Source organism: Oncorhynchus mykiss, chromosome 23 (genome assembly GCF_013265735.2).
Source record: "Oncorhynchus mykiss isolate Arlee chromosome 23, USDA_OmykA_1.1, whole genome shotgun sequence".
NCBI lineage: Eukaryota > Metazoa > Chordata > Actinopteri > Salmoniformes > Salmonidae > Oncorhynchus > Oncorhynchus mykiss.
This window is the reverse complement of record NC_048587.1, coordinates 43,519,349-43,544,841: the sequence shown is the minus strand read 5'-3', so window position 1 is coordinate 43,544,841 and position 25,493 is coordinate 43,519,349. Positions and strand designations below refer to the sequence as shown.

Genomic DNA, 25,493 nt, shown 5'->3' with positions numbered 1-25,493 from the left:
GAAACACTGGAGGTATGCTTAGTACCGTTGAGTGAGCAGCATTCTTTGCAGCATCATTTGAAACCACATGCAATCATATGAACAGGCAATGAGCCTGAGGAGCAGTGGGAACTATTAGAAGAGAAGACTTCCATATATGGAAGACAGACTAATGTGAACAGGCCCTGGATGCGTCCGAAATGGCACCCTATATAGTGGGCCCTAGTCAAAAATAGTGCACTAGGTCAGGGACTAGGGAGCCATATCCTGAGTCTGGTGGTTAGTCAGTGAATGATGGATTATCTGTACCTTATTCATACACTACATTTACTCTGAGGGAGTTTCCACCCCTTTTTTCAACTGTAAATCCTGTATTAGTCCAAGGTAATAACGAAGTAGGCCATTGTGATCGTACTAGACTGGAGGACAAGGCAGTCAGGGATCTTTTGTTGCAACATTGATATACCTTTGATGATTAAAACAGCTATAGCGTTGAAAGAGGTCAATGTAGCTGGATCATGTTTGGATTAATGAGCATTTTCACCTGCTGTCCTGACTGAACAGTATCAGCTAGTATTCATAAAGCGTCTCAGAGTAGAAGCTCAAATATGGAATCAGTTTTGACTTGGACAGGGAGGACCTATTTGAATACAGTTATCAGACTAGTAGTGGTGAACCATTGGCCAGAAATGACAGAGAGAGGAGAGTTGATGGCATAGAAACACAATTACTAGATATTGCACTGTAATATTGCGGAAGTCTGAAGGGATATACCTGTTCTAGTAATTTTATTTCTATGGCCAGATATGACCGGAAGGGGAGTGATGACGGCGTACACAGTACCAGAGATGGTTAATCTATAATGTTAACAGGATTATCTAGATAATTGAATTTAGACAGGACTGGAGTTGAGACCGCCCCGAGAGATATTTGTACCCCTAAAAAAAAAATGGAAAAAGACTAACAGCACTAACCAGTTTGGGTTTGTGAATTTGGAAGTGGCACACAAGGGTAAGCTTTGATAAAAAAGGGCTTGTTTGCCATATACTGCTAATCACCAAGCTCCAAGGTTAAGGTCCAGTTAGACAACTTGGCAGCATGTCAGACTTGTTTGGGTTGCTACAATCAGTGCAGACAAAGGGCTACCAAAAGTAGACCTAAAACTAGGCTAGTCACCACAAGCTAAGTGTGGCAGTACAGTAAACTCTACAACCAAACATGAACTTCCTTGGTTCATAATACTAATACGGTCCAATGACCTGCAGTACAACATGTTGGGCACTGTGTTTAAGGAAAGGCATGACCTGGATTTGAACCTTTATTTAAAAGGATTTATCAAACTGTCCCCTTACTTTTTACTGTATGCCAGATGGCCCAGCACCACCCTCAGACAACTGCTTTCTATTGGTGTAATTCTCATTTCTGGAAAAGCTTAAAATGGAACAAGCAAGGAGTTCGGCAGAGCCAAGTACAAGCTAGCGAGATCCTATTGGCACGGTCTATCATGCATTTGCATATTTCCGTTAGGGAACGCCTACTCTGAAGTGCGCGTGTGCAATAACTCAATTCGCACACCTAAACTTTTGAAAACGTTGGCAAAGGACAAAGTCAATAAAAACATAACTAAAATCTGTTCGGAGCTAAGTTTTGGGAACAGAACTGTATTGAGAGCAAATGTTAAAATCGATGAGAATTTGCAAAATGCTGGCCAAATCCATCGCGTTCCATCTTCTCCCACTGGGTTTCTGTGGAAACACCAAGCGGATGCTTCACATTTATAAATCCGGTGAAATATCTGTCTCATTGTACCATCTGTGGGGGCCAGGACAGAGTTAAGGAAACCCTGACTTTACTGATATCGATCATTACAATAAGCAGCCTATATTAAAGAAATATGAAGTTTGAAATTACATTTGTTTGCTAATATGGGTGATTGTTAACAGGACAATTGATGGCTACAACCATCAAACTAGATCTAGAGTCGGCTTCCTATTTCGCAACAAAGCCTCCTTCAATCATGCTGCCAAACATACCCTCATAAAACTGACTATCCTACCGATCCTCGACGATGTCATTTACAAAATAGCACCCAACACTCCTCAGCAAACTGGATGTAGTCTATCACAGTGCTGTCCGTTTTATCACCAAAGCCCCTTATACTATCCACCACTGTGACCTGTATGCTCTCATTGGCTGGTCCTTAATACATAGCCGTCGCCAAACTCACTGGCTCCAGGTCATCTAAAAAGTTGTTGCTAGGTAAAGCCCCGCCTTATCACAGCTCACCATAGCAACACCCACCCGTAGCACACGCTCCAGCAGGTATATTGCACTGGTCATCCCCAAAGCCAACACTTTTTTTGGCCGCCTTTCCTTCCAGTTCTCAATGACGGGAACGAATTGCAAAAAAATAAGTCAGATCTCCCTCTAACTTTAAGCATCAGCTGTCAGAGCAGCTTACCAATCACTGCACACAGCCAATCTGTAAATAGCACACCCAACTACCTCATCCCCATATTATTACTAACCCTCTTGCACCCCAGTAGCTCTACTTGCACATCACTCCAGTATCAATGCTAAATTGTAATTATTACACCTCTATTGCATACATTTGCACACACTGTACATGGAGTTTTCTATTGTGTTATTGACTGTACGTTCGTTTATCCCATGTGTAACACCTTTTTGTCGCACTGCTTTGCTTTACCTTGAACAGTTCGCAGTTGTAAATGAGAACTTGTTCAACTGGCCTACATGTTTAAATAAAATCAAAACTAGTATTAGTACTGTGTTCCGATAATGATAAATAAGTTTAAAACATTTATGTGCATCAATATGGACTTGTCCATATCACCCAGCTCTAGTTTCCACAAGTAAATGAGTAGACTGTGGCAGTTGAGTAAGCTGTAGTGTAGGCAATAACCGAGGGATACTTCCCACTACTTATCTTACTTACAGCAAGTAAATGTATATTATGAAGCATTTTATATCAGCAGTTGTCAAAGTGCTTTCCAGATACCCAGCCTAAAATCAAAAAGAGCAAGCAATGAAGAGGCAGAAGCACAGTGGCTAGGAAAAACTCCTTAGAAGGTAGGAACCTAGGAAGAAATCTAGAGAGGAACCAGGTGACGAGGGGTTATACACTATAGTCTACAAAAATAAGGTTCACTAAATAGGTTTCCTCTATACTGAACTATTCCAACAGAGCCGGTCCTTGTGATGTGGAAACGGCGACAAAGAATGTAGCCATTGTTGTTGAGGACAGAACAGAACTGCATAGTATCTGTGATGCCAAAGATAACACTATTCTCTTTGTGTCTGATGTTCTGCCTGCTGGGGAGACAATTACACTGCTGATAAGGCTGCTTTACAGTAGAAGCACCACACCTGGACTACTGGTCAGTGATCTGGCATGCAATAGCACAAATAGTAGATCTCTAAAGGGTCCATGTAAAATAATACAAGCTTCAAACCAGTTTCACTTGGTAAACATTTACTTCATTATTCCACGGCACGCTTTTAGCCACATCCTTGTTTTCTTATGATGCAGAGAAAAAAAAAGTCTCCACCCAAAGCAATAGCCTAAAACTTTCCATAATGCAAAGTTTTAGCATGAAGCGAAACTTTTTTTTTTTTTTTTTTTTACATATTACAGTACTACTGTGGATTATTGGTTTCCCCCTTTAGAGATCTCTAGGGAGTACCCTGCCCTCCGCAGCAAGCACATCACATGGTACATGGAAAAAGAGGAAATTAAAAGGAATTCAGTGCCCAAATTTTTTACACAAGCTTTTTGGCTATAGGTACACTATGTATCTATACAAAAGTATGTGGACATCCCTTCAAATTAGTGGATTCGGCTATTTCTGCCACACCCGTTGCTGACCGGTGTATAAAATCGAGCACAGGGGTATGCAATGTCCATAGACAAACAATGGCAGTAGAATGGCCTTACTGAAGAGTGGCCTCACTCAGTGACTTTCAACGTACAGTAGCACCATCATAGGATGCCACCTTTCCAACAAGTCAGTACGTCAAATTTCTGCCCTGGTCAACTGTAAGTGCTGTGATTGTGAAGTGGAAAAGTCTTGGAGCAACAACGGCTCATCCGCGAAGTAGTAGGCCACACAAGCGCACTAAACGGGACCGCAGTGCTGAAATGCGTAAAAATCGTCTGTCCCTAGTTGCAACTCACTACCAAGTGCCTCTGGAAGCAACTTCAGCACAAGAACAGTTAGTCGGGAGCTTCATGAAATGAGTTTCCATGGCCGAGCAGCCGCACGCAAGCCTCAGATTCCCATGCGCTATACCTGCCGTCGGCTGGAGTGGTATAAAACTTGCCGCCATTGTACTCTGGAGCAGCGGAAACGCCTTCTCTTTACTATCTGGCAGTCCGACAGCCGAATCTGGGTTTGATGGATGCCAGGAGAATGCTACCTGCCCCAATGAATAGTGACAACTGTAAAGATTGGTGGAGGAGGAATAATGATCTGGGGCCGTTTTTCATGGTTCAAGCTAGGCCCCTTAGTTCCAGTGAAAAGAAGTCAACGCTGCAGCATACAATGGCATTCTAGACGATTCTGTGCTTCCAACTTTGTGGTAACAGTTTTGGGAAGGCTCTTTCCTGTTTCAGCATGACAATGCCCTCATGCACAAAGTCCATAAAGAAATGATTTGCCGAAATCGGTGTGGAAGAACTTGACTGGCTTGCACAGAACCCTTACTTCAACCCCATTGAACATCTTTGGGATGAATTGGAATGCAGACTGCAAGCCAGGCCTAATCATTCAACCCCACTAATGCTCTTGTAGCTGAATGGAAGCATGTACCTGCAGCAATGTCCCAACATCTAGTGGAACACCTTCCCAGAGGAATGGAGGCTTGGGGCCCCCCCAACTCCATATTAAAGCCCATGATTTTGGAAGGAGACGTTCGACGATCAGGTGTCCACATACTTTTGTCCATACAACTTAGTGTAGGTAGCATAGCTGTATCAAAAACAGACCACAGGCTTGTCAACTGAACTGCTGCAAGAGGAGTGTATTCACTATGAACCAAACAGATAAAAGAGGGAGGGACAAATTCTTGTTTTCATTGCAAAACATTGCTATGGTGTGCACCAATGAATACGACCCAGGCAATGCAGCCTCTGAAGACCCTCCCACTCACCACACCCCATTTAGAATCCTATGGAGTGCTGACTTCAGAATGGAAAGACTACATATCAGACCATCCCTAAAATCCAGCTCTACTTTGGGTGTCAACAGAAGACATCCGAGGCTCATATATCCTCCTAACACTATGGTATTTTAAGTGCTGCCTAACCCCAAGGCTGAGAGGTTATATTGTTGTTGAATTTGCACCTTGTATAATGAAGGGTGGAGAAGGGTTATTTTTGAGGGTGTGTAACTATCAGCTCCTCCAGCAGAATCTATATTTAGACTACACAGATGTTCAGAGAAAATCATCCCTCCACAGTCAAATGTCAAAGTAACAACTGCTGTGAAGTGCATGCAATTCAATAGTGCACAGCCTACATTTCAACAATATTACATTATTCAAGTCATCTAATTCCTTACCGAAATCCATATATTTCTAATAGTCTACCATTTGGCAGCTTGAATGGTGAACTGTAGCAGAATAATGGAGTCAGTGTCGGGGTGCATTCTTGTGCCTAACGGCCGCATCATGGTGGGAGTTGCATGGGTGTGCCATGGCCATGCTTGAGGACCTCCAGATCAAGTGCAGTTGCCCCGTTACGAAAGGCAGATTATAGACACCCAGGATATGTCCCGAATTGCACCCTATTCCGTATATAGTGCAGTACTTTTGACCAGGCCTATAAAGTCGCATACTAAATAGGGAACAGAGTGACATTTGGGACACACACCCAGTCAGCTATTTTGAGTGCTGCTTATTATGCCAAGATGCTTCTGGAGAAGTATGAATAAACGCTAGTTGACTAAATTTGAGTGTAAAAAGTCCATTTTGAAGTGTGTGTTGAATTAGGTTTCCGTTTTAGCGGCCCATTACTCACATGGCTTTGTGCTTGTCCTCCGCCAGTATCTGGTCATTGGGCTTCAGTCCATACCTATTGAGACAGAAGCAATATTAAAATAACAGTAGAATTTGATAGGATGCATGGTTAGCTTAGGATGCATGGTTAGCTTAGACTAAATGGTTATGTTCAAAACTCACTTGTCAAGGAAGTCCTTGTCCACAACAGCTGAGATGTCCAGCAGGGGGTTGCCCATCCCAAATAGAGCATTTTCACTGTGGAGAGAAGAGAGAAGCATGACTCACACTTCAGTCGGCCTCATCCCCACACCTGGTGTGACAAAGAGTAAATAAAAGTAGTGAAAGTGCTGAAATCCCAGAGTCTTCAGACAATGTTGCCTAAAATGGTGGATCGGCAAATCGCTTAATCGAAACCATGAACATGTTCAGTTCCCCAAAGGTTGTGACCAGACAAAGATCTAGGGCCTGCCAAGTGAGGCAGTGTGACACCTGTCCCTGTGTTTCTGTGGTGGCTCTGTTACCAGTGGAGCGCATTTGAGGAAGTCCTGTGCTCCTCAGAGTGAAAGGGGTTAAGACAAGTCAAGTCTGTCATCTGAGCTGTTCCCTGTGAGCAACACGTGGGACACATGAGGAATCCTGTACTGAAGAGAGAACACAGGATCTAAGCAGAGGCGAACATATGCATGTCTCACTCTATCAAACTAAACCATATCCTCTGAACTGTCAGTCTTAAAAGAGAACAATGGAAGATTGCTGAGCTAGGATCAGTTTTGCCTTTTAGATAATGAATAAGATTACATGGACAGGGAGGACCTAATCCTAGATCAGCACTTCTACTCAGACAGAATATGAATGCATGGTGCAACTGTGTTGGTTATGAAGAATCACACTAAACCCCTATGAGTGTTTCAGCACACTATGGAGAGCCTAAAGTGTTTATTCCACTGACAGCATCATATTTTAGGCACATGCAGCTATCACACAGGTGACACATGAGCTCCACATGTGCCTAACTAACAGCTGAAGGCCTATATAGCAACGTCACCCAATGCATGCACACACAAACAGCAAACCTGAAAAATGAAGGCCAGTGCACATTCCATAATGCATTTCAACTCCATATGGTAATGGGTCTATATAGACAGTAACTGAGGGTACATTTATTTTAATCACACACTTTGAAAGATAGTTATATTTGACAAGGTTTCATAGCTTTGAAAGGTTATGGTCATGTTCTACTCTTATGACAAGATAACTGACCCTCAAATCCTGCAGTTTCTTCCAAGTCATTCCCTAACAAGAAGTCCATAGGATATAGCCGATCACTATGTTTCAGTTATTCCCTTTTTATCTAACCATTATCATTGGAATAACAGGAGAAACATGACACATAATATACAAAAATGATTATTTCCTTCCCAGCAATATAACAGTCTTACCTTGCAGTAGTCATTTTGTCAGTATAGGTTGATTATAGCTTTAGCCTAACAAACTGGTGAAGCTACCACTCAATTCCAACCAGCAATAGCAGCGTGATAATTTCTCAGCAATTTCGACTAAAACTGGAACCTCCTCGAATACGGTTTCCAAAACGGATTGGCTTGAATTGCACTGGGCGGCGCGATATATTTTTTTCTAGGTATGTGGTTGGCTGCACACGTCACCTATTTTCAGTCCTTAGCACGTTTGCATAGCTAGTTAAATAAATACATATTAGCTTTGCCTAACGTGATACTTTGTTGCACATACTGATTAATAACCGATGTTCAACGTATCCATTTTGCATCATGCATGGAAATGCAGCTGTGGTTAGGGATACAAAGCTTGGACCGTCATGGCCACCATATAAGCATTATAGTGCTCTCTGATGCAATAATTTAAGCACAGCAGCAGAATGACAATTTGTGTAATCTCGTTTCATAAGAGCGCGTGTCAGAACAAGATATTATGCTAATCAATGTATTAACATGCGCCAATATTGTTGCACGTGGAAATTCATAGCAATCTTGCTAGCTACCTGAACCAGTATCGCACAGATCGATACTACTTCACTAGATACCCATATCTGTGCTTGTTTACGAAGCATCACTACAAAGACAATTTATCAGCATTTTATACACACCTGAGCATTGAGTTTCTAAATACGGTTAAATAGTTACACACTTACCCAAGTGCTTTATCTGTCACTCTGCCTTTCTCCATGTTGGCTTCTACAGCCGCACTAATCTCTGCAGTCACAACAACCGTTTTATTGGACAAAAATCTATCACATGCTGGCTTGAGATATTGCCTGAATTAAAACATTTGTGACTCGCTATTCCAGAGTGAGACAGCTTTGATTTCGATTTATAATCAATAGAAAAATGTAGGTAACTTTAGCTAACACCGAGATCACCTGCACCAACCTGGTCTCAGAGCATTTCGTATTATTTTGTACGTATATCCTAGGGCCCTATTAATACATACAAATTTAACCTCAACATGTAAAGCTTATTTCTCTCACATTTGTTTACATCCCTGTTAGTGAGCATTTCTCCTTTGCCAAGGTAATACAGGTGTGACATATTAGGTACACCTGTTAATTGAAATGTATTCCAGGTGACTAACTCAGCTGGTTGCAATAATGCCAAGAGTGTGCAAAGCTGTCATCAAGGCAAAGGGTGGCTACTTTGAACAATCTCAAATCTAAAATACACTTTTTTGGTTACTACATGATTCCATTAAAATAAAGTAGTAAAAATAAAGAAAAATCTTTGAATGAGATTACACAATGAGGTGTGTAGGTATATATTTGATTTGTTGAACACTTTTTTAGCTACTACATGATTCCGTGTGTTATTTCATAGTTTTGATGTCTTCCCTATTATTCTAAAATGTATAAAATAGTAAAAATAAAGAAAAACCTTTGAATGAGTAGATGTTCCAAAAACGTTTGACCGGTAGTGTATGTACATGTAGGAACTTTGAGGATCTGGGGACCCATACCAAATCTTTTCAGACTCCTGTGGGGGAATAGGCGTGGTCGTTTCCTCTTCACGACTGTCTTGGTGTGTTTGGACCATGATAGTTTGTTGGTGATGTGGACACCAAGGAACTTGAAGATCTCAACCTCCTCCACTACAGCCCTGTCGATGAGAATGGGGGCATGCTCGGTCCTCCTTTTCCTGTAGTCGACAATCATCTCCTTTGTTTTGATCACGTTGAGGGAGAGGTTGTTATCCTGGCCTTCTACTGTTGTGTCATCGGCAAACTTAAGGATGGTGTTGCAGTCCTGCTTGGCCATGCAATCATGAGTGAACAGGGAGTACAGGAAGGGTCTGAACATGCACCCCGTTAGGGCCCGTTAGGGCCCGTTAGGAAGTCTAGGATCCAGTTGCAGAGTGAGGTGTTTAGGTCCCACGGTCCTTAGCTTAGTGGTGAGCTTTGAGGGCACTATAGTGTTGAACGCTGAGCTGTAGTCAAGTTGAAAATATCAGTGAAGACACTTGCCAGTTAATCAATGCATGCTCGGAGTACACGTCCAAGTAATCCATCTGGCCCTGCGGCCTTGTGAATGTTGACTTGTTTAAAGTTTTTACTCACATCGGCTACGGAGTGCGTGGTCACACAGTCGTCCGGAACAGCTGATGCTCTCATGCATGCTTCAGTGTTGCTTGCATAGAAGTTAGAGTCCCACTCCTTGAATGCGGCAGCTCTACCCTAGAGCTCAGTGCGGATGTTGCCTGTAATCCATGGCATCTGGTTGGGGTATGTATGGTCACTGTGGGGACAACGTCGTTGATGCACTTATTGATGAAGCAAGTGACTGATGTGGGATTTGTGAGATTTGTTTATGACAGTTTGCGGTGGAACACATGAACATGCACCGAATCCAGGTGAAAGCTATGATTCCTTATTGATGCCACTTGTTAAATCTATTTCAATCAGTGTAGATCCGGGGTCCCCAACAGGTCGATCGCATGCTACCAGTAGATCTCAGGCCACCTATGAGTAAGTTGCTTGAAAGTAAATGTTCAATTTTAACATGTTCCACCGCAAACTGTCATAAACATATCTCACAAGTATCAGACACCACAAGCTCCCATCTACTACCTAATCCATTCAGAATTGACATTATCCCACCCCTGGCTAGCCACTATTGGCTTAAAAAGCCAAACACAATACCTGTCAATTCATTTCCAGAAATATTCCCTGCCTGTCTGTGTGGTGCGCGTGTTTGTCTATAATCATGATAATCATCTTGTGGGTTGACAGAAATACTTTCCCCAATACCTTCTCAATTAAATGTTAACTTCAAAGTAGTCTTACCTGGCAGAAGTATATCATGAGTAAGTATATATTTTGTATCTATTATTTGCAAACTTCGCCATGAAATGAGAAGCAGCAGTACAGAACCATCACTAGACCGGCACATTAGATGGCACATTTCTCACTTGCTAGAGGCGCAATTACAAATAAAAAATATGAACGCAACATGAAATGTGTTGGTCCCATGTTTCATGAGCTGAAATAAAAGATCCCAGAAAGGTTCCATATGCACAAAAAGCTTATTTCTCTCAGATTGTGCACACACATTTGTTTAGATCCCTGTTAATGAGCATTTCTCCTTTCTCCCAAGATAATCCATCCACCTGACAGGTGTGGCATATCAAGAAGCTGATTAAACAGCATCATTACACAGTTGCAACTTCTGCTGGGGACAATAAAAGGCTACTCTAAAATGTGCAGTTTTGTCACGAATGTTAGTTTTGAGCAAGCATGCAATTGGCTTGCTGAATGCAGGAATGTTCATTTCTCTACCATAAGCCACCTCCAATGTCGTTTTAAAGAATTTGACCAACCGGCCTCACAACAGCAGACCACGTGTTTGGCATTTTGTGGGCAAGCAGTTTGCTGATGTCAATGTTGAGAACAGAGTGCCCCATGGTGGCGGTGGGGTTATGGTACGGTCAGGCATAAACTACGGACAATGAACACAATTGCATTTTATCGATGGCAATTTGAATGCACAGAGACACCGTGATGAGATCCTGAGGCCCATTGTTGTGCCAGTCATCCGTCACCATCACCTCATGTTTCACCATGATAATGCACAGTCCCATGTCGCAAGGATCTGTACACAATTCTTGGAAGCTGAAAATGTCCCAGTTCTTCTATAGCCTGCATACTCACCAGACATGTCACCCATTGAGCATGTTTGGGATGATCTGGATCTATGTGCACAAACACAAACCGGTTTAGCATGTCCCGAAGCACATCATTGAATAAAGCCTGGAAAACAGCAGGGGCATTGGTGGGTCCAAATGGCATGACCTGGTACTCATAATGTCCACTGGCTGTGTTGAAGGCTGTCTTCCACTCACCCCCCTCGCGTATCCGAACCAGATGGTAGGCATTTCGAAGGTCCAACTTGGAAAATATGATGGCCACCTGGAGAGGTTCAATCGCAAAGGAGAGGTAGAGGTAACGATTCTTGACAGTAATGTCATTAAGTCCCCAGTAGTCAATGCATGGACGTAGGGTCTTGTCCTTCTTCACCACAAAGAAAAACCCTGCGCCGGCAGGAGATACGGACGGCCCAGTGGCCAGAGCCTCCTATGTACTCCTCCATAGCTTTGGTCTCTGGTCCAGACAGAGAATACAATCGACAAACGAGGTGGTGTAGTGCCTGGGAGAAGATCAATGGAACAATCATAAGGACGGGGAAGGGAAGTAGCACGTGCCTTACTGAACACTTCCAGGAGGTCATTGTATTCTGTGGGGATAGCAGAGACATCCACAGTCTTACTAACATCCTGAGGAAGGTGACTTGAGGAAGGCTGTGCTGCTTGAAGGCAGTGGGACTGGCAAAATGGGCTCCAACTCAGGATGGAGCTTGTGGTCCAGTCAGGGCGGCAGGTAGCCTAGTGGTTAGAGCGTTGGACTAACCGGAAGGTTGCAAAATCTAATCCCCGAGCTGACAAGGTGTCTGCTGGGAATCTGCAAGGAATCTGTCGTTCTGCCCCTAAACTAGGCAGTTAACCCAGTGTTCCTAAGCCGTCATTGAAAATAATAATTTGTTCTTAACTGATCTGCCTAGTTAAATAAAGGTAATAAAAAAAAAATCACAGGATTGTGTTTTTGGAGCCAGGAAAAACCCAACACAACCGGAACATGGGGAGTTGTAATGGGGAGGAACTGTATTGTCTCACTGTGGTTACCAGAAACCCGTAATTGAACGGGCACAGTACTATTGGTGAGTTCCCCTATAGAGCGGCCATCCAGTGCCCTAGTATCCATGGGCACAGAGAGAGGCTGAGTGGGAATACCAAGCTCCAAAGCCATAGTGGCATACATAAGATTTTCATCAGCCCCAGTCAATGAGCACTCGGAGAGACTTAGTTTGGTAATCCCACAGCACAAGAGCAAAAAGGGGTGTGCGGGTGATGGGAATTAGGGGACTCCCAGTCTGACACACCATGGTACTGGTACCCACTAAAGACAAGGGTTTCCTAATAATGACCTGCCCCTCCACAGTACAGACACAAGTTACTGTTCATCCTCCGTGAACGCTCCCAAACTGATAGCCTAGTTCTTCCCAACTGCATAGGCCCAGGAGTATCCAACTCACCCGTCGTAGATTCACGAGAGAGCTCGGGTGGCTTCGACTCCTCTCAGAAGAGCTGCCTTCGGAAACTTCCGGATTCCATAGGAGGTGAACGTGCCATATCGGTTGCACAAATTTAGAGACTTTTTCTGGTGTTATTGGAGACTTTTAGATTCTGACGTGAAAGCACGTATCGTTCTTACTCTTCTCAACTAGCAGCGGGTGCTGCCGTGGGCCCCACCCCCGTCCCAAAGCACTCACTTTGGGAGATGTTCACCCCTCCGCATCCAGACTGCAAATGAATTGCCATGCGGGAAGCCGCCGCTGGCTGATCCCACCCTGAACATGTAAAATGTTCTTTGTCTAAAATAAATTATTGCACAAAAATAAATCACTGCATTTGACTCACACAGCCTCAGTCACTTACTCACCTTGTCCACTATGTGTGTGCCTCTCTGTGACATGAGCTAAACATCTAGCTGGCTAGCTCATCATGTCTCAGTCTAAACTGTACACTCAAAAATACAGAAAGGAGTGGGAATCAAACCCTGAATTCAAAGGCTGGTTGAAGCCGTTTATTGGAGATGATACACGGGCATACTGTATTGTAAGGCTGATTTCTACGCCAAACTTAGTGATGTAAAAAAACACATGACAACTCAAAAACATACTCAAAAGGCAAAGCCTTAGGACCCATAACAAGCTGCCATTTATGGTTTTAAAAAAAATTACTCTGCAAAAAAGGCTGAGGCCACCATGGCATTAGCTGTCACTGAACACTGTTCCATGCTGGCATGTGATCACATTGGAGAAGCATGTAGAGCTGCTTTCTCAGACTTCACTGCTGCTACCCACTTCAAAATGCACAGGACAAAGTGCACAGAAATTATTAATGGTGTTCTAGCACCATACTTTCTGAAAAAGTTGGTCGTAGATGTGGGTTTCAGCCTCCTCCTCGATGAGTCCACAGATGTAAGTGTTTCTAAGTACCTGGGGGTTGTGATAAGGTACTTTAGTGACACCAAGCAGACAATTGTATCAACATTTCTGGGGCTTGTTGAGTTGGAGGGAGGAGATGCCAAATCTATAGCCCGTGCTGTTGTGGCTTTCCTCGAGAAGTGTTGTCTTAAAAAAGAGAAACTCCTGGGGATAGGGACTGACAATGCCTCTGTTATGACGGGGATTAACAATGGGGTCCATAAAGTGCTGAAGGAGGAGTATGGCCTCAAATATCTGGTTCTTATTCGCTGTGTATGCCACTCTCTGCAGCTTTCTGTAAGTCATGTTTCCAATGACACCATCCCCCCTAGTGTGGAGTACTTGGTAGGAGAGACTTATAACTGGTCTCCAAATTAACTGGTTTCCATTTCAGTGTCCCCAAAGTGCAGGGAGGTCTACAAGGCCATATATGAGACCATCAACTGTGGGGAGAAACCTTTACAGATAACCAAGGTGTGTGCCACATGTTGGCTCTCCATTGAATCCGCGGATTCACGCATTTTGTACCAGTGGGAGGAGCTTAGGCTGCATTTCGCAGTCACCAAGTCTAGTGAACACTGCTACATGACCGATGTTTTATACTCCATGTACAGTGATCCTCAAAACATATTGTATCTGACTTTTTTGAAGTCAGTGCTGGGTGAGGTACAGTTGGCCATCAAGGCTTTTGAGAGAGAGCAAGTGGATCCTCTTAAGCTACTTGACAGCTTGGTTAGCCTGATCAAGTCTGTGAGCAGCAGGGTGCTGAATCCACTGGCAAAACATTAGTCCCAAACCATACCTTGGTTACCTTTTTGAGTCAAAGGCAGCTGAGCTCCACCTTGCGTCTGAGGATGAAAACAATGTCAGAAAGCGGTGTGTAGCCTTCACCATCTCCCTCACTAATGAGTTGAGGGTGAGACTGCCGGACAACATCGAAGCATTGTAGTACATGTCAGTTTTCAATGTGGAGGAAACTCTAAAGCACAATAAGAGCCCTGGAGAAATAGAAAAAATAGCCAAGCTCCTTGGCTACTCCTCTGCAGAGATAGACAAGATTGTCCAGCAATGGCGTGCCATCCATCTTAGTAAATGGAATGAGACAAAAACCACACCTGGCTTCACAGCTGATATCAACCCGTTTCAAGAACTTGCCATGGCTGCTGTGTCTGTGTTGTCCTTGCCACACTCGAATGCTGAAGTCGAGAGAGTATTCAGCCAGATGAGTGTGGTAAACAGCAAATTTAGAAATCAGATGTCCTTGCAGACCCTTAACTCCATCCTGTACATTCGATATGGACTGAAGCTGTCTGGTGAGGCTTGCTATGAGCACCAGCTGCCTGAGAATGTTTTGCCGCTTTTTGGCACATCAGCTGCTTACTCATTTAAGTCAGCTCCCTCAGTTGCTGAACCTGCCATAGAGAGCCTTGACCAAAATGACGATGACCCACTTTTTCTGTGAGCCAGCACAGCCTGTGTGTGTGTGGAGGGGGTCTGGAAAAAAACGATTAACCTGAATTAGGGCCAGACTATTTACCATAATTTTCTCACATTGCCATTGACAGTTGTTTCTATTGTCTCTTTTTGGTCCATTTAGATTGTTAATGTAGATTGCATACAAAAAAAAATGTAAAACATGTTATGGTTAAACATGTTCATGTTTTACTGTGACTTGTTGTAGGCTACTAAGTGGACTATAAGGTTAAAAACCAAACCAAATTAAGAAAATGTAATTAAAAAATAAATAATAATAATAATAATAAAAAACTAAGTAACTCCGCCAGAGTGTCTCTTTTGGGTCACTTTTGCCGGTCCCAAGCCAGGATAAAGGAGGAGGGTTGGAATTGTGGCATTTAAAAAAAACAAGAATCGACAGAAGAAAGTTCATTTGTAGTTCTAAACATATTCAGGGTGTTTTTACTCACTTTTTGTCTCTCCCACGACGTTATTCCTCTCCTACAGCGTCCATCACAATTACATAAACAATAATGCAAATTAGATGAGGACGTCATTTAGCGACTTCTAGCAACTTTTAGGACAGCCAATAGCTACTTTCCTTACTGGGGAGTTGGCAACACTGGACCAGACCTCCTCTCACTCTTGCGTTCCCTTTGACGTCCATCAATTTTAATGGTTAAAGCAATTAGGGAGTCGAGGTCCACCGGCAGTTCCCGAGCAGCTAGCTCATCCTTAACCTCCTCAGATAATCCGTGCAGAAAACGATACTCCGGATTCCAGGCACTCTCGGTGGCCAACATACGAAAGACCACCGCGTAGTCTGCCACACTACGGGAGTTTTGACGTATGTCAAAGCAGTTTTCTGGCCGCCTTTCTCCCGGATACCGGAGACTCAAAAACCTCACCTCTGCCAGGAATTCCTCCAAATGTCTGCAAATGGCAGATTGTTGTTCCCAAACTGCCGTAGCCCAGGAGAGCGCCCTTCCCGACATTAGCTTAATTATATACGCTATCTTTGATCGGTCTGAAGAAAACGAAGATGGCTGTAGCTCAAAAATAAGCGAGCACTGAGAAAGAAAACCCCGGCAGGTACCAGGTCACCCCGAATATCGCTCTGGAGGAGGTAAGCGGGGTTCACTGGGAGTCGGGATAGGCTGTACAAACTCATCACAGATAGGGGGAAAAATTACTGGGTGATTGGGTTATTTCCAGAGGTGGCAGGTAGCCTCTGAGCTAACTCCCTGATTTGCTAGCCTTTAACCCATGGTTGTGGCATTCCGTCAAGGAACTGAGCCCTTCCAGAAGGCCCTGTAGCAACTCCTGATGTCTCCCAATGGTGGCTCCCTGTAGGGAGAAAGACATGGCCCAAGTCTGCTGGGTCTGTCATGGCCAGTTTGCACTGTCATGACACTAGGCGAGACCCAAATGCAGACACAGGAGGCAGATGGTTGGAGTTTAAGATGTTTAATAAATCCAAAGGGAATAGGCAAGAGAATGGTCATGGACAGGCAAAATGTCATAACCAGATCAGAGTCCAGGAGGTACAGAGTGGCAGGCAGGCTCAAGGTCAGGGCAGGCAGAATGGTCAGGCAGGCGGGTACAGTGTCCAGAACAGGCAAGGGTCTGAGCACACACACTTGTGGGCCCCTGTGTTGCGGATCAGTGATATGGAGGTGATGTTTCCTACCTGCACCATCTGGGGGCAGCCCGTCAGGAAGTCCAGAACCCAGTTGCACAGGGCGGGGTTCAGACCCAGGGCCCCAGGCTTAATGATGAGCTTGGAGGGTACTATGGTGTTGAATAATGAGCTATAGTCAATGAACAGCATTTTTACATAGGTATTCCTTTTGTCCATATGGGATAGGGCCTTGTGCAGTGCGATGACATCTTCTGTGGATCTATTGGGGCGATAAGCACATTGAAGTGGGTCTAGGGTGTCAGGTAAGGTAGAGGTGATATGATCCTTGACAAGTCTATCAAAGTACTTCATGATGACAGAAGCGAGTGCTACTATGCTAATTGTCATCTAGTTCAGTTACCTTTTCTTTCTTTGGTACAGGAACAATGGTGGATATCTTGAAAAGCATGTGGGGACAGCAGACTGGGATAGGGAGAGATGGAATGTGGGTTCTTCCCTCAGTCAATAAGCGGAGGTTGTCGGTTAAAAGTTATACAAGTTAAGAATACCGTAGCAGAGTATTCTTAACTTGTAGACCTTTAGTCCCATCAGAGGGGGAAGGGCTGAATAGTCCTTGGGTATTGTCCTTTCCTTGTGTTCCTGGACCATTTGCCATACAGCTCCAGGTGGCAAAGAAGACATCAATTAGGGCCGAGCCTACAAATGTATCACTACAGTTATAACAAGGATTACTGTGTTATAAACCTACGGCACTATCGTGTTATAAATAAGAGAGGAATTGCTGTTGGGAGTCTTAAATGTTTTATTACAAAATAATGTGAACAATACCAAAAAGCAGTACTTGACTCTAATATCTTATCTCACTTTGTACGCATCTTATAAATATCACAAAAATGTGTCTGAACAGAAGTATAATGCCTTGAGTAGCGCTTACTACAAAGTAGATACAAACATAATTTCCTGTAAATGAATTGTTTTTTTATTGCAATTAGTATTTTTTATTACAAGGCACTTCAGATGGTTTTGTAGGGTCTCAGTAACTTCATCTACACATTCAAACTGCGCTGGTCTTATTCAGACACACAAAAAAAAAAATTTTAAAAACGTCCAACCGTTTGTACCAGCTGTGTTAGCAACTGTAACGGTTAGTTTAGTGTAGTTCAAAGATAGAAGAGGAAGAGAAGGCTGATATTTCAACACCAGTTTCATGTGATGCATTGAACTTAAACACACTTAAACACACTCTCTTCCGTGAGACTACCTGGACATAGTGTCAGCTTAGTCAAGTACTCGGCTTAATTACAGTAATCAGAAGCTAGCCCAAAAACTGTCCACACCGTCTTTATCCCCCATACCCAAACCTAATCTTCAAAGTATTTGACTGATCATTCATTAATGTTTCACAAAATTGGCTGTGCAGCGCACACCACGTTATGTCAAGACACAGTTTAAACATTACAGTACAGTTGGCCTCTAGTCAGGCTAAAACACGGAGACTGGCTTGCTATAGTTTCTCTGAGAAGTACAAAGTATAGAGGGCCAGACCAGAAGGAGACCTAAGGTCTACATGTAATCTCAACGCAACATGGTGAAAAATCAAGCTAGTCCAGAAACTGACATAGTTGAATACATGTCATCTTAATGGATATTGAATTTCAATCGTCAACTCTTTTGTACGCTAAATGGTTGTAAACATTATAAGTTAATAAGACATTCTCTATGCAATGTGTCTGAAGATCGAGCCCTTGTGTTTTCCAACAGCGCAGATATAATAAACCTCAAAACATAAAAAAATATATTTAAAAAGTTAATGGTGGAACAAATTTAGCCTGAGTGCAAGTCTGTTTAGTGCTATCACGCCAACTCCGGTGCAAAGAGCACAAACAGATTTGGGACCAGGCTAGAATCAACTCTGACAGTCTTGACAATACTTTAAAAAAAAACATTGCTACAAAAACCAACTCACTATCTACAGTTGAAGTCAGAAGTTTACATACACCGTAGACAAATACATTTCAACTCAGTCTCACAATTCCTGACATTTAATCCTAGTAAAAATTCCCTGTCTTAGGTCAGTTAGGATCACCACTTTATTTTAAGAATGTGAAATATCAGAATAATGGTAGAGAGAATGATTTATTTCTTTCATCACATTTCCAGTGGGTCAGAAGTTTACATACACCCAATTACTATTTGGTAGCATTGCCTTTCAATTGTTAAACTTGGGTAGCCTTCCACAAGCTTCCCACAATAAGTTGGGTGAATTTTGGCCCATTTCCCCTAACAGAACTGGTGTAACTGAGTCAGGTTTGTAGGCCTCCTTGCTCGCACACAATTTTTCAGTTCTGCCCACAAACCTTCTATTGTATTGAGGTCAGGGCTTTGTGATGGCCACTCCAATATCTTGACTTTGTTGTCCTTAAGCCATTTTGCCACAACTTTGGAAGTATGTTTGGGGTCATTGTCCATTTGGAAGTCCCATTTGCAACCAAGCTTTAACTTCCTGATTTATGTCTTTATGTCTTTGCTTCAATATATCCACATAATTGTCCTTCCTCATGATGCCATCTATTTTGTGAAGTGCACCAGTCCCTCCTGCAGCAAAGCACCTCCACAACATGATGCTGCCACCCCCGTGCTTCACGGTTGGGATGGTGTTCTTCGGCTTGCAAGCCTCCCCCTTTTTCCTCCAAACATAACAATGGTCATTATGGCCAAACAGTTCTATTTTTGTTTCATCAGACCAGAGGACAACTCTACAAAAAGTACGATCTTTGTCCCAATGTGCAGTTGCAAACCGTAGTCTGGCTTTTTCATGGCGGTTTTGGAGCAGTGGCTTCTTCCTTGTTGAGCAGCCTTTCAGGATATATCGATATAGGACTCATTTTACTGTGGATATAGATACTTTTGTACCGGTTTCCTCCAGCATCTTCACAAAGTCCTTTGCTGCTGTTCTGGGATTGATTTGCACTTTTCGCACCAAAGTACGTTCATCTCTAGGAGACAGAACGAGTCTCCTTCCTGAGCGGTATGACGGCTGCATGGTCCCATGGTGTTTATACTTGCGTACTATTGTTTGTACAGATGAACGTGGTACCTTCAGGCATTTGGAAATTGCTCCCAAGGATGAACCAGACTTGGAGGTGTACAATGTATTTTCTGAGGTCTTGGCTGATTTTCCCATGATGTCAAGCAAAGACGCACTGAGTTTGAAGGTAGGCCTTGAAATACATCCACAGGTACACCTCAAATTGACTCAAATGGATGTCAATTAGCCTATCAGAAGCTTTTAAAGCCATGACATAATTTTCTGGAATTTGCCAAGCTGTTTAAAAGGCGCAGTCAACTCACTGTATGTACATTTCTGACCCACTGGAATTGTGATACAGTGACTTATAAGTGAAATAATCTGTCTGTAAACAATTGTTGAAAAAATGACTTGTATCATGCAAAGTCGATGTCCTAACCGACTTGCCAAAACTATAGTTCGTTAACAAGAAATTTGTAGAGTGGTTAAAAAACAAGTTTTAATGTCTCCAACCTAAGTGTATGTAAACTTCCGACTTCAACTATAATACAAATATGCAACAGGGAATAGTGTTTATTTTTCCGTTTCTAGAACATAGTGTAAACAGACATAATAACCACTGAATCATATATATTTGCGTGTAGAGCTCAGCATAACGATATGCTCGAACCAACTCCCATTGAGTTGGATGTGCTTTGTCCTAGCAACAGTGAACGACTGCACAATGCAGATAGTGATATAAAGAACCAGTATAAAGATATACAAACGTCTTCCAAGACAAATCTTAATAATGTTCAAATTTTTACTTAGATTTGGGGCTACTGTATGTTTAAATGAGACTGATAATAGTACTCCTTTAATCTTACTGGATAAGAAAAGCAAACCTCTAACACACACACACACACACACACCTAGGAAGTCTAAAAACACTTTACAGGCAGGTATGGGATTGACATTGACTGATAAATAGTGTATTCAGTATTAACTCACTCTTTTTACCCCAACCAGGCAGAGTTTTCATTCATTGTAGCTTGGAATTAGTATGTATGTGTCCATCAAATCTATTGCTCAAAGGGTCTGGGTGTTTTTTTCTTCTTAACAAGCTGAGCCTTGAGCAGAGGAACAGAATAATCCATGTCCCAAATGGCAACCTACTGTATTCCCTATTCAGTACACTACTTTTAACCAGACATGAGCCCAAGTCAAAAGTAATGCCCTACATAGGGAATAGAGTGCCATTTGGGACGTTGTTGAACGGACAGTTGGCCCGTATCTTCTCATTGGTACCAGGGTGTCTTACGGATCCAGTGGAGAGTGAAGCCTGCATCTGTCCGGATCTTGATGGAGGCAGCCTCAGCCTCTCTTACCGTCTCCTTCACAGACTGCATCAGGTTCTGGGCATTGTGAACCAACATCTCTGTGGCCTGGGTGAGGGGGAAGGAAAGAAAAATGTTGGTCACATTTTACATGAATTTGCTCTTGTGTAGTAACAACATTAGTAACAACATTATATTTATATCAGTGTTTCCCCTATATTCATTTAGCAGCAACGGCCCACAGATGATAAATTGTTGCCAGCACTGCAAAAAATGTAATAAAACAAAAATACATATCTCTGCTGATATACACTTTTAAATGGATAGCTGTAGGCTCAATGACTGGAAGTCTATGGGAACAGCTAGCATGTCATTGCGCCACCACCCTTGCCACCACTGCTGAAAGAAATCCTAGGGGAAACACTGTACATTGTAACATTACTGTTACATTGTACTTTAGTGCATTTCGTAGTAAATTTAAAGTTGAAATGTTCGAGTGTTTTTCTGTAATTTTTGCATTTGGAATTACATTGTAATGGAGTTTAGTGGTTTCTGATGTGTGTTATCCAATGATCTCCAGTGTACTGACCTGCTCTGACTCCTCTTCACTGATGTTGGTACGACCCAACATGGTGGCCTTGACTGTGGAGAGGATCTTGAGCTGTGTGCTAATGGTGGGGATACGCTCACACACCTGGAACACAGAGAAGTTTATTTAAGTTCAAGTTCCGAGAAACCAGTCAGAGACATGAAGATAAAAACAGAAAACAGTGTAATTTATTTCAAATGATCTACCCTAAATCAAATCACGAGGACAGGGTGGATATTCAATTATCTTTAGTCCTACAACTCCAACATGAATATAATGTTGTCCTTTCTATGGTCTTTCCAGAGCAGCTGCTGCTCCTCAAGAAAAACCTGAAGAGAGCAGTCTGAAAATCTTGCTTCTTCCGTCCTTGTTTGCTCAATTCATCCATTAGCAGAATATTGGACCAGATGAAACCCTGATAAAGGCAGCATAGCTATCGAAACTTAGGTATTTATTCAATGTATTGCATCGTAGCCATGAGAGTTAGCATTTTGAAGAGTGGACCAGGAACCAGTCGGTCAGCTGACCTGGAGCAGGTTAGTCCGGATGCGTTTGTCTGTGCACTGCTTGGCCACCTCCTTGGCCAGCCTTGTGACCTCATCTGAGGCCTTGGCGATGTCTTTGGCACACTGGATGAGGGCACGCTTGTTCCCACTGCCACCGCGCACCAGACGGGACATCTCAGCCATGAGCAGGGCCATTCTCTTGGCTGCACCGATGATATCGTTACCCTGAAAATATGACAAAAACCAAGGCATTAAATTGGACATATTTTATCTTTATCTAACTAGGCAGGTCAGTTAAGAACAAATTCTTATTTTCATTGACGGCCTAGGAACAGTGGGTTAACTGCCGTATTCAGGAGCAGAATGACAGATTTGTACCTTGTCAGCTTAAGGATTTGAACTTGCAACCTTTCAATTACTAGTCCAATGTTCTAACCACTAGGCTACCCTGCCGCCCCAATATGACAACACATCTGGGGTGGATTCCGTGTCCAGTGTAATTGTGCAGTATACATGTATATGTACATGTCACACTTCCTAAATGGCACCGAATTATGGCTAGTCTGAATCTGCTCCGCTATGGTTTTCTGGTCGCAATAAACTTAACTTTGAACATCAACATGTAACTAACTGTATGTGCTGTTAGCTCACCTTGCTAGACCACTTGCGGGCCTCCTCGTGGAGCTGCCTAGCGGCCATCATCATGGGCTCGCTCACCATCTCTCCCAATACCTGCTCTGGGAAGTCCTCGTCCTTCTCCTCTGGGGGAGGGGGTCTGGGGGGAGGAACCTCACCCTCGGGGAGAGGGGGTTTGGGTGGGGCGGGCTCGTCGCTGACCTGGCGTGTATTCAGATAGGTGAAACGCTCAGAATGTTGCAGATAGAAATGAATCCCTCTACTCTACATGGCAGATAATCATATCCGTTCTAACAAATATATATATTTTTTATATGAACGTTCTGAAACCCCATTTCTACGCCACTGAACAAAACCCTGGTGTTGACAGTGCAGGACTATAAAGTATTTTATGACAGATGCTGATGTGAAAAGAGCTTTAGAAATTAATTTGATTGATCGACTTACGTGCAGCTGATGCAGATCAGGAGGTGGTGGTGGTGGGAAGTCTAGTTCCTGTGGCTGGAAGGCATCTCTCACAATGGCAACGGCACCCAGGATTCGATAGCCTGAGTCCAGGAAGCCCTTCTGCAGACCTGGACACCACGGAGGAAGAAGGAGATACATATAGGCCTTAGAAACAGGATATTAGATAAAGGCCGCAAAAGCTGCTGTGTGGCAGCAGTAACACATTGACAGACCCCAAAACCATAACACCATCGACTGAACCTTAACTTTTGACAATCACAGATTCAGAGATTGACAGAATGAATCTTTATATTTAGTATTAGGTCATGTTGGAAAGCTGTACACGGGTACAGCAGGTTATACAGTATAATGATCAAACGCATCCTAAATGTCTGGTAACTGCCTTGGAACATACTTGGATCTGTGATGTTCCCAGCCACAGCCTTGGCGTCCATCACCATGGGAGAGATGGTCCGGCTGAGCTCATCAGATGCAGCCTTCACTATCTCCCTGAACTTAGGATCCTCAGAGTTCTCCACCTAGGAAAGAAAGTGTACTCATGCATTTCTATTTTGAATCCTTTTCATAGTATGTATTTTAAGCTGAACTGCAATTCACTTGTCTGTATTCTAATCTGCTAAAGTGCATCATTGTGGCACGTGTTTGTATGCTTGGGCATCTGCATTGGTTGCTCTTTGGTGTTTTAGGCTGGGTATCTGTAAATCACTTTGTGCCAACTGCAGGTGTAAAAAGGGCTTTAAAATAAATGTGATTGTACACTGCTCAAAAAAATAAAGGGAACACTAAAATAACACATCCTAGATCTGAATGAATGAAATATTCTTATTAAATACTTTTTTCTTTACATAGTTGAATGTGCTGACAACAAAATCACACAAAAATGATCAATGGAAATCAAATCTATCAACCCATGGAGGTCTGGATTTGGAGTCACACTCAAAATGAAAGTGGAAAACCACACTACAGGCTGATCCAACTTTGATGTAATGTCCTTAAAACAAGTCAAAATGAGGCTCAGTAGTGTGTGTGGCCTCCACGTGCCTGTATAACCTCCCTACAACGCCTGGGCATGCTTCTGATGAGGTGGCGGATGGTCTCCTGAGGGATCTCCTCCCAGACCTGGACTAAAGCATCCACCAACTCCTGGACAGTCTGTGGTGCAACGTGGCGTTGGTCGATGGAGCGAGACATGATGTCCCAGATGTGCTCAATTGGATTCAGGTCTGGGGAACGGGCGGGCCAGTCCATAGCATCAATGCCTTCATTTGCAGGAACTGCTGACACACTCCAGCCACATGAGGTCTAGCATTGTCTTGCATTAGGAGGAACCCAGGGCCAACCGCACCAGCATATGGTCTCACAAGTGGTCTGAGGATCTCATCTCGGTACCTAATGGCAGTCAGAATACCTCTGGCGATCACATAGAGGGCTGTGCGGCCCCCCAAAGAAATGCCACCCCACACCATGACTGACCCACCGCCAAACCGGTCATGCTGGAGGATGTTGCAGGCAGCAGAACATTCTCCACGGCGTCTCCAGACTCTGTCACGTCTGTCACGTGCTCAGTGTGAACCTGCTTTTATCTGTGAAGAGCACAGGGCGCCAGTGGCGAATTTGCCAATCTTGGTGTTCTCTGGCAAATGCCAAACGTCCTGCACGGTGTTGGGCTGTAAGCACAACCCCCACCTGTGGACATCGGGCCCTCATACCACCCTCATGGAGTCTGTTTCTGACAATTTGAGCAGACACATGCACATTTGTGGCCTGTTGGAGGTCATTTTGCAGGGCTCTGGCAGTGCTCCTCCTTGCACAAAGGCGGAGGTAGCGGTCCTGGTGCTGGGTTGTTGCCCTCCTACGGCCTCCTCCACGTCTCCTGATGTACTGGCCTGTCTCCTGGTAGCGCCTCCATGCTCTGGACACTACGCTGACAGACACAGCAAACCTTCTTGCCACAGCTCGCATTGATGTGCCATCCTGGATGAGCTGCACTACCTGAGCCACTTGTGTGGGTTGTAGACTCCGTCTCATGATACCACTAGAGTGAAAGCACCGCCAGCATTCAAAAGTGACCAAAACAGCAGCCAGGAAGCATAGGAACTGAGAAGTGGTCTGTGGTCCCCACCTGCAGAACCACTCCTCTAGCTAATTGCCTATAATTTCCACCTGTTATCTATTCCATTTGCACAACAGCATGTGAAATGTATTGTCAATCAGTGTTGCTTCCTAAGTGGACAGTTTGATTTCACAGAAGTGTGATTGACTTGGAGTTACATTGTGTTGTTTAAGTGTTAC

At 43.5% G+C, this 25,493-nt stretch overlaps 2 protein-coding genes across 6 annotated transcripts in view; both read right to left on the bottom strand.

The window, feature by feature from the left end:
* Positions 1-8,420, bottom strand: part of adkb (adenosine kinase b) — a 287,226-nt gene extending 278,806 nt beyond the window's left edge. The window contains exons 1-5 of one of the 4 annotated variants that reach the window (XM_021581101.2): positions 8,403-8,420; positions 8,165-8,225; positions 6,519-6,638; positions 6,178-6,252; positions 6,017-6,070 (exon numbers count right to left, since the gene is read on the bottom strand). In XM_021581101.2, coding sequence (XP_021436776.2) covers positions 6,017-6,070; positions 6,178-6,252; positions 6,519-6,638; positions 8,165-8,199 — 284 coding nt within the window. In that variant the 5' untranslated portion in view covers positions 8,200-8,225; positions 8,403-8,420. Of the gene's footprint in view, positions 1-6,016; positions 6,071-6,177; positions 6,253-6,518; positions 6,639-7,436; positions 7,596-8,164; positions 8,327-8,402 lie in introns of those variants that run through there. The other 3 variants (XM_021581102.2, XM_021581103.2, XM_021581104.2) reach the window with 3 other exon arrangements.
* Positions 8,421-20,482: 12,062 nt separating this feature from the next.
* The window catches only part of LOC110503119 (vinculin), a 77,882-nt gene continuing 72,871 nt past the window's right edge, over positions 20,483-25,493 (bottom strand). For both annotated transcript variants that reach the window (XM_036960508.1, XM_036960509.1), the window contains exons 17-22: positions 23,596-23,719; positions 23,181-23,308; positions 22,749-22,934; positions 22,119-22,322; positions 21,592-21,696; positions 20,483-21,110 (exon numbers count right to left, since the gene is read on the bottom strand). In XM_036960508.1, the coding sequence (XP_036816403.1) occupies positions 20,964-21,110; positions 21,592-21,696; positions 22,119-22,322; positions 22,749-22,934; positions 23,181-23,308; positions 23,596-23,719 (894 nt within the window). In that variant the 3' untranslated portion in view covers positions 20,483-20,963. The remainder of the gene's footprint in view (positions 21,111-21,591; positions 21,697-22,118; positions 22,323-22,748; positions 22,935-23,180; positions 23,309-23,595; positions 23,720-25,493) is intronic.